This window comes from Cupressus sempervirens, chromosome 1, assembly GCF_028749045.1.
Source record: "Cupressus sempervirens isolate cs-2001-9-10 chromosome 1, ASM2874904v1, whole genome shotgun sequence".
Lineage (NCBI taxonomy): Eukaryota > Viridiplantae > Streptophyta > Pinopsida > Cupressales > Cupressaceae > Cupressus > Cupressus sempervirens.
The window spans coordinates 559716421-559731449 of NC_143118.1; the positions used below are offsets into that span (position 1 = coordinate 559716421).

The 15029-nt window shown below is 35.2% G+C and overlaps 1 protein-coding gene across 13 annotated transcripts in view; it reads right to left on the reverse strand.

Annotated features, from left to right (window-relative positions):
* Positions 1 to 465: 465 nt before the first annotated feature.
* LOC149578669 (uncharacterized) overlaps positions 466 to 15029 on the reverse strand; it is a 28133-nt gene continuing 13569 nt past the window's right edge. Inside the window, exons 2-6 of one of the 13 annotated variants that reach the window (XM_089830956.1) lie at positions 7579 to 7601; positions 5813 to 6633; positions 5454 to 5654; positions 5070 to 5265; positions 466 to 1047 (exon numbers count right to left, since the gene is read on the reverse strand). In XM_089830956.1, coding sequence (XP_089687082.1) covers positions 845 to 1047; positions 5070 to 5265; positions 5454 to 5654; positions 5813 to 6574 — 1362 coding nt within the window. In that variant the 5' untranslated portion in view covers positions 6575 to 6633; positions 7579 to 7601 and the 3' untranslated portion in view covers positions 466 to 844. Of the gene's footprint in view, positions 1048 to 1165; positions 1437 to 4209; positions 4904 to 5069; positions 5266 to 5453; positions 5655 to 5812; positions 6634 to 7578; positions 7602 to 15029 lie in introns of those variants that run through there. The other 12 variants (XM_089830929.1, XM_089830933.1, XR_016364722.1 and 9 more) reach the window with 12 other exon arrangements.

Genomic DNA, 15029 nt, shown 5'->3' on the forward strand with positions numbered 1-15029 from the left:
AGGATCTCTCGACTTATTTTATATATATATATATATATATATATATATATATATATATATATATATATATATATGTTCTAGTTTCTGCCCTTTCAAAAAACACCTTTCCCCATATAATATCATAAACAAAAATGTACCTTCAAGAAAAGTCACCAAACATTAACTGTCTTTAATGATGTTTTCCACAATATTTTGTTAATTTACCATATTTTCATAGAGCATATTTTCCACAATATTTTGTTAATTTACCATATTTTCATAGAGCATAGGTTGCATACATGTGCTTCTATAAATGTTCATTATTGGCTAAAGCCAACAGCTGTCTACAGTTGTCTTACGTAGCATACAGATGACTGGTTATTCAGGTCATAATTCATAGGTACCCCTTGTACGTTGGACAATTAAATAATGTAAATTTGTTGATAATTGCAAGATATAGTATTGTAAACCAAAATTGGATAGAGCTTGTTTGCAAAACGCTTCTCAACAAATCTTATTTAGGTAACATCCTTCACCATAGTTAAATTTGGAGCAAAGACACATGAGATTTATTGCTCAGCAGAATCGATTTCCTTCACTTAAGAGTACAGTGGCCAGGTACTTATCAGAGTCTTAATTGCATTTTAAAGTCATAGTACCTCAACATTTTACCTAGTCTGGGAAGACATTACAAGACACTAATATACAAGTGAACATAATCCTGTATGCCTGATAGGCATCTCTAGTTTACATTTATTTCCCTTCACAAATATTGCTTAAAATTAAACCAATCACATCTCAAAGAGGTGCCACATTCTTTGAAAAATGAAATATGTTTTTGACAATGTAAAAAACTACAGGGGTATTATAATAATGTGGATTCCATTTCCTCAAGTTTACCAAACAAAGTATTCAATGCATCATATAAACAGCTTGCTGCTCTTGGCTGTGGCACCGACCCGAGAAGAATATCCCACGATGAAATGTAAGGATCTCCATAAAAGCGGTGATTTGTATCAGAGCGAGTTGTCATGATATTGCCTTCCAAAGATGCTCCAAGAAAAGCACCTAAATCCAAAATTAGTAGATAATGTCAAATCCAAATCCATGAAGCCTTTGAAGTTGCGAACAGATTAAACTAGTTCCACAGTTAAAATCACTACGAAATCCACGGTAAATATTCTCCTTTGTAAAAAAATTGCTTCATATGAGTCCATTTCAAATCTCCAAAACCTGCCCGAAATTCAAGATCCTATTATAATGTGATGCTTTCAGAAGTATGACAATGTGAGAGTGATTTCTATACCTTGAATTGCTCAAACAACTACAAACTTCAGCAAGGAAAGCATTTGATTGGATGAGGAGGCCTTGTTTTATTAGTATATTTGTAAAGTTTCTGCAAATTCTTTGGACTGAATATAGACTGGATTCTATCTTCTTCATCTCCTTATAGCTTGCTGTGAATAACTTTAGATTATTGCCTTTAACTGGATTAGAAATGTAAATAAGAATTCTGTGTTTTACTTCTGCAATTCATATGAGGGCAGTAATGACTAAGAAGCAGACTTGTATTTGTTCTTGTGTGCTCTTAGATTTCATTCTTACCCTCTATAAGTATAGGAGTCAAGGGACATGTCCTTAGAAGGGACATGTCTCTTCCAAAATCATTTGCCTAACCTCTAGAAGTCGGCAACTTTCTATGGGTAATTAAATATTAATTACAAACACAAACAATGTTGTTAGATTAATATTAATACAAACTCCTAAGGATAGACGCTGATCTTGCAAGGGAAATAATGCAAAGACTTGGTCCTTTACTTATGCTATATCAGATCTGATCGATCTGTTATCAGATCAGTATGCCTAACAAGTTACAGATTTAACAATATTTACTGCTGAGAATAATACATTATTGCAATGGCCATGAAAGGAAGCAATGTGACTGAAAGTAGAATTCCCATTTTCATATGGAAAGAAAAGTGTATATGTCATCTTGTTGTAGCATTGAAACTCCTAGGAGGCATATATCCTCCAAGAAAGAATGGGGTCAGCTCTACTAGCTTTTTGAATTTGGAACCAGTGGCAGTAGAACAATTTTTTGAATCACACAAATATAACAGTGAATCAATCTTAATGAGAATTCAGTTATCACATTATATTATCAAGAGACTAAACTCCCAGTAGGAACAATAGCATGAGTTCTATGGTACACATTAAGTTTGAGAGGTACTTTATTGAATCAAAGAGAGTGTCATGAGAGCAATAGACTACTCTAGCTTACTCTTGGTAATCAATTAGAGATCTTAAGAAATGCAATAAATGAATGACTAATGAACAAAAGATACAAATAGAGACACAAATGGCATCAAGACAATTTCAAAATTAGTATTTTTGGAAAGCTCAAACCAATATTTTCTAGAAAAGTATGATGTTTACAATTGAAGTCCCCAAGATAAAGTTACGGATCATGATGGTGATCTATACTGTTTTTGCGACTTATATTATGCAGAATCAATTCCTGAGGCTGGGGAATCTTAGCCTAGCACCAAGAGCGATCCACTGAAACACATGACTAGGCAACAGATGGTTCAATACATACCCTTAAGGTAGGGTAACCCTTCTTCATTTAAGGCTATGATAGGCCTGGGGATGGGGGTGCATGGGAGGCTGGGGTCAATCCCTCAACTCCCAGTAATAGGATTTATACTAACATTCCCAGGCCTTAGGGATTGAGTTTGACTCTAGGGGTAGTGAAAAAGTGGTTTAAATCACCAACAGGTCAAATGTGATATACAAATCAACATGGGTGGGTGCCATCATCTACGATTAAATAGCACTGAAGCAAGAGGCTGTCTAGTCCAATCAGATGATTGGGTCACCTTATGCACATAAAAAGTATTAATACTCCTCACTTGTAATGATTGTAATATTTTCTCTATTATTGAGATCCATAACACAAATAAGAGGCTTATTGACTTGAAAAATAATGGAAATTTAACCAACTAGATACGTGTAATCCCTAGGTTTACACTAGTATGTGTTTCCCCCTCTAAATTACCTGTCTCTGTCCCTGTCTCCCTACCTATTCCCATAGATAGTGAATGTCAGGAAATGTCCTTTGGCTGCCCCCATCTTTCTGAATTCCCAAGAATGTCCAGGTATGCCCTCCATACAGGCAGGACATTGTTGGGGACAGAAATGATGTCCCTCAACCATCTCGAGGACATCGAAGCTTCCCCAAGATCATTTATTTTCAAATGTTAGAAAAAACTCTTTTTCTATGGATGAATAGAAGTGGTTTGGGAGGGGCAAGCATAAGTGCTCCCATTTTTCTTGTGCAACCCTAAGACTCCCAAGAATTGTTTGCAAGATGTCCTCTATTGAGGTGGATATCACTGGGGCAGTATAAGAAGCCCTTCAACGATCTCAAGGATGTCCAAGTGTCCCCAACATTGTTTTTAAATGTTCAAAGAATACAGTTCTGTTTTTCAAGGATGAAATCATAAGGGATTTCAGAAGGGGGAGCACAAGCCCTCCTACACCCCTTATGCAACTCTTAAGATTCAAAAGAACATTTGTGAGATGTCCACAGAGCTAGGTAACATGCTGAAATCATTGGACTACACTGAATAGCGGTGACCTGGATCTAGGTACCACTAGACATCCCACCAAAGGCTGAATGCAAGTCAAAAAACACTAGACCTAAGTACAACACTGAAATCATTAACCTTGTTGATGTTAGCTGTAAAAAGATCTTATTCAGGTTAAAACAGTTGAGAATTAGTTGCTGCCTCACTAAGGAACTGACTGATGCCATGCTCAAGTTTCAAGACAGATCATCTTCACCTCATTGCACGTATTGATCTCACAATCAATTAATTCTGCATTTAAATAACCTCGACTAAAGTTTAAAAATGAACCTAAGTTATAACATAAAACACGAACAAAAGACATAAAAAAAGACAAAAATAGACCTTCACCATGGTAAATATTTATCCTAAAGAGTTTATAAGTTTACAACATTGCTACATGAATGATCAGGAGTTGCCTCTATTACAAGATTAGCAGTAAAACAAAACATCCATGGCAGCAGAATGATACTTACATGATGTTCAATGGCAAAACAGAACAGTAATGAATATGTAAATATTTCAAAGATGTTAGATGACAGAACGAAAGGAGGTTGTGAACCAGAAAGATTTCAAACATTGATTGGAAAATGGGATGATATTTGTGAATACTGCTCTATATCCATACATATATGACATCTTACGGGTTTTCTATACATTTTAGGATTAAAATGTTTTACATAAAATTCATACAGATGATCACATCGCTGAGTTCAGATGTATCTGGCACCACAGAAAGTTTTTCCTAGTTGTGGGTACAAGTGAGTACAGTATTTTAAACATACCCAAGCCATTTCATACCTTCATTGTTACCAGGCACACTGATATGCGCACAGGGTAGAGGATGGCATATCCAGTTACTGTGATTATAAATATTAACAAAATTTGTGGTTTTAAAAATCTGTGTTTCAGATGACACAGTTTGTCCAAAAACAGCTATATTCCAAGAAAGATATTTGTAGTAGTCTTGTGCATTGGATGATGGTGACCTGGCTGCCACATTCACCCAGTCAGTAATAGATATTTGTTTCAAATTTTATTCCAAGTCAGCCCCAGCCAAGAAAATAGTAATTACCATGAATTTACAATGTTCAATGTAAAGCCAGATATGGATCTCACTAATAAGCCAACGTCATAAATTGATGAAAATGTGATTATAATGAGGCCATACTGATATTATGATGATGCGAATACACATAGATCTCCTTCATCTTCTTTGTGTACTCTGTTTTATAGTTGCTTGACAGTGGCCTCTATGCTCTCAAAAATGCATTTCTGTTAAGTGTAGGCCCTGTCTGGGCCATGGCATTATAATGCATAATCAATGAGACATCTAGTAAGGCCTTCTTTTTATCTCATGTGAAGGAGATTATATCAACACAACTAACATGCAATTCACAAAATAGATGTCAATAATATACATACTACAAAATAAAACCAAAGCTGTTTTTAGACACTAACCTTTGCTATAGCTATACGTATAACAAGCAGCAGCGCCCCCATCTCCTGCACAAATATCTGCTTCAGCAACTCTACCAACAGGTCCAGCAGTTGCACTCAATCCAGCTCCAATTGAAATGTTTAGACGACCACTAAAAGCTTTTATTGCCTTAGAATTTCGAAGGACAATAATAAAATCGGTGAGTTCTCCTCCTGCCTATTAAAAGTCAATGTCGGATAGCCGCCTCAGAGGATACAATCATGTTTCTAAATAGATTTAATAACTTTTTTGGACTAATGTATAAATTGATCATATACAAATCATACGTCCAACCTTCTAAAAGATGCACAGAGAAATAATCCCTTAAAGAAAAGAAAAGGTGTCCTATTGGAAGGATAGCTTACTTGTGCACCCCAGCCCATACCACAACAAGCAATAGCTGATGGTGCAGACCAGGTACCGTCCATTCGCCGAGCAAGGACCAGTCCAGTCCCTACCTTATATGTCACTACCATTCCTACTTTAACAGCTGTTAGAATAACAAGACCTCTTGCACCTTTAAGTACAGCATTAGGAATCAACTTGTCTGCACTAATACCTCCAATCTGCACATCAAGCACTATTCAATCAACATTAAAAAGAAGTTACAATGTTAACTTTCAATATTCATTTATAAAAGACTAAAGTGCAAGTTGAATTTATTCTTGTGGAAAGTAACATAGGAGGAAAATATTCTACAATTTACAATTTATCACCATGCTACCTGGTAATAGCTCCGTATTGTATTAGATGCTTTATAAATTTCCTGCTCCATGGTGAAACCCAGTGGACTGTTCAGCCAACCTCTCATACATGTCATATCTGTAACATCATGGGTTGCAATCTGTGATGCATTACTCACCCTATCTGCTAAGATTCTCTGAATTGATTCAAGCCTCTGATAACATATATCACAAACCCTTTGTGGATTCCTCTCCTGAAACTTAACAGGAAGTAAACACCTTCCAGTGGAACAGTTACGACAGAATATGCCCCCACAGAGACGGCAATGATGACGGCCACATATTACAGGTTTGAAAAGAGTTTGACACTGTAAGCAACAACTTGCAGAGCTATCTGGCATCCACTGTGGAGGCTCAGCTTCTAATGTAGCTCTGACAACTCCTATGTCCACACCACAAGGTGTTGATAAATGTGGAACACTTAGGTATTTCTCCTTGCACAATGGAAACGCATTAATTGTTGAGCTTATTCTTTCAACACTAGAAGATGCTCCAGGCCATACTAAGCCCTGCTCAAAAGACCTGGACCTGACAAGTGAATCATTTTCTGTTCTGATGTAAGGACCAATTGCATTACCAACGCTATTCCAGGCACAGAAATCTGCAGACATGTGCTCCCGAGACACTAAGGCTTCCTTTAGATCAGCAACAATATTTTCAGGATTCTTGGGAGCTGACACATGAATCCAAGTCCCAGATTCTTCAGAAGGTTGAACCCCACATGGCAATGCCTCAATATTCATCTAAACAATTGATTACAGTGTTGTCTGTGATCCGTGTATTGTATGATATTGTTTTCTGTCTTCGGATCAAAATACAAGTTTACATAAGTGTTAAATTCAACCTTGTATTCGTTAGAGAAATGGTCATTACAGCCAAAATGTTGTAAATACGAAAAACAAAAATAAATAGTCAAGTAGACTTGTGCACACATAACCATGATTACAAAATTATGACAATAGAAAGCATTTTCAAAAAAAATGAATGAATAGAGATGCAGAAGTGCACTGACAACAAAGTTAGATTATTAATTTATTTCTAACTTAACCCTCCAGTGAAGGAAATTGGAAAGGAGCATCCATTAGCATTAACGAAGATGACTCTTTGTTTTGGAGAGAATCATTTTGGGCACCCTATTTGATGGCTCTTATATTTCTGAGGGAGAATCCAAGAGACAGGGGGTTTAGTTTTAACTTTTTGCAAGAAGGCTGCCCCTCTTTTGGGGAACTAACTAATGGTTTCCATCCTCCAATAACTCTATAAGTTGGAGCCTAAGGATGAAGATTTCATGTTGACTTCTCACAAGTTGGCAAGAGCTGTCAGGTTGAATACGGAGGAAGGAGAAAGGAAGTGTGCTGTATTGTAATGTCTTCTTGTGGGAGAAATTTTTCTGCAAGGGTCTCTCTACATTAAATCTGTATTGTGATGTTTTCATATGGTTTGCTGCTTTGTTTCATTAAAACCCATATGGTATTCTACAATTAAAATTGAACGGTTTTCATGACTAAAAGAACTTAAATTCAGATTTACAAAACTGATTTTTCAGATTTCTATCTAGTAGTCGTTTCACATTGATTCCCAACAATAAGTTTTCTATGGCAAACTAGAGCAGGAAGGAAAATAACAAAGATGCACAGATATGGATACAAATCCTGACATGATATCAAATATGGATCTGCCCATTTTGTAAGACACCCAAAATGGTGCAATTGGTTACAACATTCTTAAAATAAGTTGGAAAACTCACCAAAGCCAAAAACTCACCAATGTCTGAAAATAAATCCAGGGAAAACTTAGTCAGTTTTCAGCAAAAACTCGGCAACGTAAAAAATTGCTTAAATTTAATTAGAAATGTATTTTTTTGCAAAATTTAAAGAGAAGATACATCCAATAAATCAATAAATGAGAACACAAAACAAACAAGCTTGGTCTGGATATATTTAAACGCAAAGTGGGTACAAAATCGCATTCTCCTGAATAAGACTCATGGCATCAAACCGGGTAACTGCTAGAATAAAAATTAAGGGAGAGGTAAAACATCTTTAAATCTTTAAATATTTTTTTGCAAAATTTAAAGAGAAGATACATCCAATAAATCAATAAATGAGAACACAAAACAAACAAGCTTGGTCTAGATATATTTAAACGCAAAGTGGGTACAAAATTGCATTCTCCTGATTAAGACTCATGACATCAAACCAGGTAACTGCTAAAATAGTGAAGTGATAGACAGTAAACAATTTGAATGTCGTTTCAGATTGGTGATATATTTGTTGGAGTGGTCATAGGATATGATTGTTAACAATGTTCAGACAATGTGGTTATGATCGCAACTTATAATGTGGACAGGTAAAGGTAGTTTAATGGACTGGATGTGGTTTTAACAGTATGAAGAAGTAAACAACAACAAGTGATGAAGATTTGGAGATTGGTGAAGAGATTCAAAGTGGTATTAAGATCGGTGAAATTTTTTGCAAAGAAGAAAGGCATTTCCGTGATCTATGAAAAGGATTTGACATCACATTGCCCGAGGTATGTGTTTGAGGAGGATTTTCAAGAAGCTTCTCTTTGGTCAAAACAGCTTAGAAGATGGTTCAATTTCCAAGGTGAAATTCAAAAGTGAGTCAGCGCAGTCAAAGCAAAAGGTTTGAGTGGTTAGATACACTATATCTTACCTAATTCGATTTGGAGTATTCGATCTAGGGATTATTCTAAGTCGATGGAAGAAATTCTACATATTGGAAAGTTCATAAAGAATTTGATTGCTGATTGCGAGTTGCAGAAGGATACAGTTACAGAGCAAGTGAAGGAATCAAGTGCAATAAACCAAGGAAGAGTATATGGTATGAAGAAGAGTTCCAGATCTTAATAGGATCTGATCATCCAAAGGTAGTGTGATTCCACACATCATTTTATATGTTGTTTTCTAACCATTGTAACAGTGAAATCCCTTAGCAAGGTGAATCCTAACAGATTCTTACAATAAATCCTCTAACGAGGTGGCATTCGAATAGAATATTTAAAGACCTCTAACCAGGCTGCTCCTGACAGGGCAAAGATCCTAACAGACCTAAAGGCAAATCCTTTAACTAGGTAGCACCTAACAGTGCTCTTGTAACCCTTAACTGAGCATGCTCCTCAGAGGGCACATTCTAGAAGACTACAGATTTCGTAAGTACAATCTCACACCGTGGTTTTTACCCAAATTGGGTTTTCCACGAGATAAATATGGTGCTTATTTTGTGTGGTTGATTACTTGTGGATGCATGTTTTGAAAGCTTTATTTACATTAGTTGTTGATTGAATGCTTCAGTGCATTAAGTTTAAGGAAGTTGAAATCATTGATTTACCCCTTCCCTCTTAGTATTGGGCCTCTATTAACAATTGGTATCAAAGCTTTGGTTCCTTCACTAAGAAAGCCCAACAGCTTGGGGGAAAAATCTGAAGATGCATAGAAAGGATGCACCTAAGTTCACTGAGGACAATTTCTCTACATGGGTAAGCAAGATGAAGCTGCACCTGCCGAATATTGGAGAGCAAGCATTGGATCATCTCATAACTAAGTACACTCAACCTATTGGAACCTTAATTGCCAAACAAAATGTTACATCCCAATTTTTAGCTCAATTTTAAAATGTTCCTTTGTAGTCGTTAAGGCTTCATGCGAAGTTGAGTAATTGGTTAAATTAGTAATTTGTTATGGTATCATGTGAAAATGAAGTTTTGGTTATTCGTTATGATTTCATGGGAAAATGAAATATTGGTCAATCGTTATGGTGATATTTGAATTGGAAATGGATGGTTACTATGATCGTATGCTTTGATTAATTCGACTTTGTAAAATGATGAGCAATATGTTGTTACCATGATAAATTTTCACTTGCAGGAACGTGACGAAGGGGGGAAAACATTGCCAAAGAAGGAATTGGGCACGAGGTCACCACCTATCATTGGGCAAATAGGTATGATTCCTAAACCACCATGGCTAAGGGTAAACAGATAGGCAACCAAGAGTGTACTATGGAAAACCATGAGCTAACCCGATCAATATATGTGTATCATTATTATAATAAAAGAATATCACTAAGCATTAATTAAAGCTAAAAACTAATGTTTTAGTTCATAAAATGAATTGATCTCAGAGCTTCCTGTGATATCTATCATGTCTTAATATTACAGTACCATAGTATCTAGATATCCTTGCATATGAGTATGCACCAAGGTCACCGGGAGATGGGGAGACTTTGAGGTCTCTGGTACTGGTACCGGTACCGCTACGGTAATTTTTCAAATAGGAGACGGGGGTACTTGGAGACGGCAATTTTTTTATTTTTATTTTTTTAATAGTTTAAAGAGTCTAATACTAAAAGTAAATACAAAATTTGAAAATAGTAATACTGTAAGACTAAAAGACTAAAGTAAATAATAAAAGTAATGTCACATTAAAAATTAAAATAGACTCATAGAGTCAAAGATTTCAAAACTCACATGATCACAATATTGTATCTCATAGACATTTGTTTTTCGAATATTGCATATGATCACCATCATATCAGATTGATAATCGCTGAGATTATCATTACATATTCAAATTTTAAATTCAAAAAAGTATAGTTTGATGCTGAATTGTCGAGATATGCAAACAAAAATGAATACTTTGTACAATAAACAAAAAACAGAAATATATCTAGTATTAGTATGTTGATGGTACTATCATCTACTCCACAAGGTTGTGATCATCCATCTCAAGGTCTTCAGCTACCATGCTCTCCAAAAAATCATCTCTCCAAAAATATTTTAAATGATTTAATCATTTAAATTGTCGAATAAAAATAATTTTTTTAAAGTGTTTCTAATGTTTTTAAAGTTATTAATTTATTAAATAAAATATTTTAAATGATTTAATCATTTAAATTATCAGTAGTCTTAATTTTTGCATTAAAAACATTAAAATGAGGGTTAAAATATATAAAATTATTTAATATTATATTTTACATTTATATTTTATCAAGAGACTTCGGGGAGACTTCACTTTTTGGATTAGGAGACGGGGAGACTTTAGGAGACTTCGTCATGAAGTGTCCAACCTTTTTTGAGGTCTCCGAAGACGCGAAAAGTCTCTGAGACGCAAATTTTAGGGGGGAGACGAATCTCCCGGTAACCATGGTATGCACATATATGTACGTATGCATAAATTTGAATGAGACATACTTATACGCCCACTTAAAACATGACATATACGCTAGATACATCTGTTAAAATATCATGCATATATTTATGTGTACGTGCGTACACAAGTATAGGTAGGTATAGTATGATATTTTTATATTAAGACATTTAGTGTGAAGTTATTATTTTCCAACCTTGGCAATGGTTATAATATTCTATCATGAGTGGCCATATTTCTTTTATTCTTCATCAGGCATTTATATTTCCAAGTGGCCTATTTTTAATATTATGAAGTTGCCATATGTTTAATCAGCCTTTTATTGGCTCATTTGTGTAACTCATTTTGTTGCCACCTTTACTCATCTTTCTCATAACCAAGCATGCATGGAAGCAAAGAGATGAGCTCTTTATATGTGAATTGCATAAGTTACCAAGCGATTACATTACATATTGGAGAATCCTCTGCTTTTGCTATCGGCAATTAATACCTAAAGATGCATTCCATATCAAGATTGCATTCGCATTTTCCTTTGCAAATTCCCTTATCATCTACAACTGCATTTTATAAGTGTCGTGATTCATATTGAAATTGCCATTCATATTGGCTTGCCCTTATCTGTGTAAGTGCAGCGAATCAATGCCTAGAGTTGCATCCATATTGTGTCGTGAATCAATAACTGAAGTTGCATTGATATTGTGCCATAAGTCATCACCTGAAGATGGCACTTCCTAGTCCTTTTGTTCATTCTGCAATTGCACCTACAGTGTTGTGGGTTATCGTTGTGTTTGCATTCTCAACTGTGACTTACCAGTGAGTGCTAGAAGCTATCGACAAGGAGTCGTACCAAGCATCTCTGCTTTCCACTGGTACAAGGAAGTGATAATACCTTAACTAGGTTGTGCATTCTTTCTGCATTTTATTCTCATTTGTTATTTGTTAAGGCTCTGAATTTGTAGCTTGGAAATCTGAAAGAAACATTGATATTATAGACAGAGCCTAGCTTCAAATGGACTGCCTTATTTACATAAATCTTATTGTATAACAGCTAGCATGAGAATCTGAATTATTTGTGACATACTGTTTGAAAATTCTTTTCAGAACTTTTGTTTTAAATTGGAAGGATATCCAATCCAGTGCAATACTTATACAGGGGCATCCTCCATATGTCTCAAGATACGAGATGGAACTCTCATAGATTTAAGTAAACTGTTATGTAAATACAATGAACTCCCTTTATAAATCTGTTAAAAGCCCAAGTTGGGCAGAGAACTCATATCTGTAATAACAGAGTTTAATCTAGAACCATGGACAACAATGCTAGGATTCATCAAGAATGACCAGTATGGTTGAAATGAGGGGTGTGGGCTGATAATTCAATGAATATGTGACATAAGCTGAAAAACGAAGATGAATAATCTGTACTAAACTAAAGCATATAGACAAAACCAAGTCAGCTCATGGTGATCAATGGTACCAGTCATGTTGTCTAGTCAAGCGGTGGGTTGACACTCTAGCACCAAGACGCTCAGTGGCGGGATAGGGATGTCCTATGCCTGAGGGCCTTTCTTAATTGACATTGTGTGGGGATACTTTAAGGGTCTGTGGTTGGGAGGTTAAGCTCCTAATAATGCATCTCTTCTCCACCAAACGCCAAGGCTTGTACAAGACAGAGATATTATCTGCATTCAAGTTATCTTCTTTTAATGAGTGTTATTCCTTTTATGTACTTGCAATTTCAGTTAAGTTACGTTTAGATGGTTAATACAGTTTAAGAAGTTACTCTCTTTTCAATTGACTAGGATTCAGTTAATCTGTTATAACCATTGATCCCTTTCATTTCAATCTATAAAGTAGTTATAATTGTTGTTCAAGTGAACAGGAAATGTAATTGATTATATTTAATTGTTTTTATATTTAATTGTTTTAAGTGTTTTAAGAGGAAAGGGAAAATAGCTTGTTACATAGGGAGGTCAAGATATGCATTCTTAAGCCTTTATGAATAACGGTATTACTCTTTATATGTTATTCAAGTTCAATTAATTATGAAATTATTAGGTGATGGTTGTAGATATTTTCTTCAATATTGATCAATTAAACATAGTAGAAAGAGATATCTCTTTCCATTAAGTAATAGTTAGTTACAATGGCAATTATATATATTGCATTTGTTGGCAAAATGCCCCTTTAATTGTTAGCTAAGATTTTCCAATTATTTGGTTATAATTGTTAATCTCTTTCATATGAACATGTTATATAGCTGGTATAACTGTCTTCTCATGCTCATGAATATGAAATAGTAATTGTGTTCAATGATATGATAGTTGTTAGCTAAAACTAGGAAAAATTGGATGTTACACAAAAGAAGAAGATGTTGGAGCATAACTCTGTAATGGTAGAGATAGCAAGTGCTTTATCTGATGTTGAGTTAGTGGATATCAAGGATATGGACAATGCTAAAGATTGTGGGATAAGTTGATAACAGTTTATGGCAGTGATGTTCATGTTCAAAAAGCAAAGATGGACAATCTCAAAGGAAAGTATGATGAAATGAGAATGCAAGAAGGTGAGAACATTGCTCAATACAGCTATAGGATTAAAGAGGTTGTTGCTGCAATCAAAGGAGTTGGCGGTCAACTTCAAGAAGATGAAGTGGTCAGTAAAATCTTGAGAACCCTACTACCACAGTATGCTATTAGAGTCTTTGTTATACATGAGTTGAGGTCTATTGATCCTACAAATGTAACTTCAGATTCCTTGGTTGGCAAGCTTGCTGCTTTTGAGTTAAGTGATTTTGACAATAGTATGCCTAGAATAGATCTGCTTTCGAAGCTTCCCTAACCATCGGTTCATCAAAGAAAGAAAAAGAAGTTTCTTACGATTATGAAGGATGTCATGATTATGATTCTATCTCGTCTGAGGAAAGAGAACAAGAAGAGTTTGAGGCACTGCTAGCACAGATATTACTTAGAAAAAAAGTAAAGTACAAACGTAAAATTCCCTTAGTTTTCTTTACATGTAAACAAATTGTTCATATTTCAGCTAGATGTCCTAACGATGATAAGAAAGATAAACACGAGATTTAAGAACTTCAAAGACAAGAGTAAGGATGCATGTTATCTAGCAGAAGAAAGAATGAGTGATGAAGAATCAGATGGAAAAGATAATGGGAAGAGATATGTCATTTTTGCAGCCAAAGAACCCTCTACCGGTGAAGGAGGAATAAGTGAAGAAAAAGAATTGATTTCAAGCATGAATAGCAATGATGATTGGATAATAGAAAGTCGATGTACTCATCACATGACCGGTGACAAAAACAAATTTATTTCAATAAAGGAATGTGATGAAGGTGCAGTCAGATTCGGTAATGGTTCTCCATGTGTGATAAGAGGTAAAGGATCAATAGCACTTAATGGAAACATTACTTGTAATGAATGTTTATTGGGTCGATGGATTAAAGTATAACCTATACGTGTTTCTCAGTGGAGTAACAAAGGTTTCAGATTTGAATTCAGTAATGGTATTTGCAAGTTCTCAGGAACGTTTGGAGAATTGATTGCTACTAGTGAACAGACTAGATGTAACCTATTCCGACTGAACTCTATTAACAGATATTGCTTGACTGCTAAAGTGGAAGACTGTTGACTGTGGCACAAAATATTTTGTCATGTCAATTTTGATAATCTGGTCCAGGATGCAAAGATGTGTTAGAAGTTTGCCTGCTTTAGCTAAGCCTAATAATGCTATGTGCAAGGAGTGTCAGTTGGGAAAGATGCCTAGTCCTAGTTTTACTAGTAAAGTCAATTCATCACAAAACATTCTTGACCTTGTACACACTAACCTGTGTGCACCTATTAAAACTGAGAGCTACTATGGGGTTAAGTACCTCATCTTGTTTGTCAATGATTACTCAAAGATGATGTATGTTATGTTTTGAAATGTTAAATTTGATGCATTCTACATGTTTAAATTGTATAAAGAAAGAGTTGAAAAAGAAACAGGTAAATCATTTAAGTGTCTTAGATCCAATA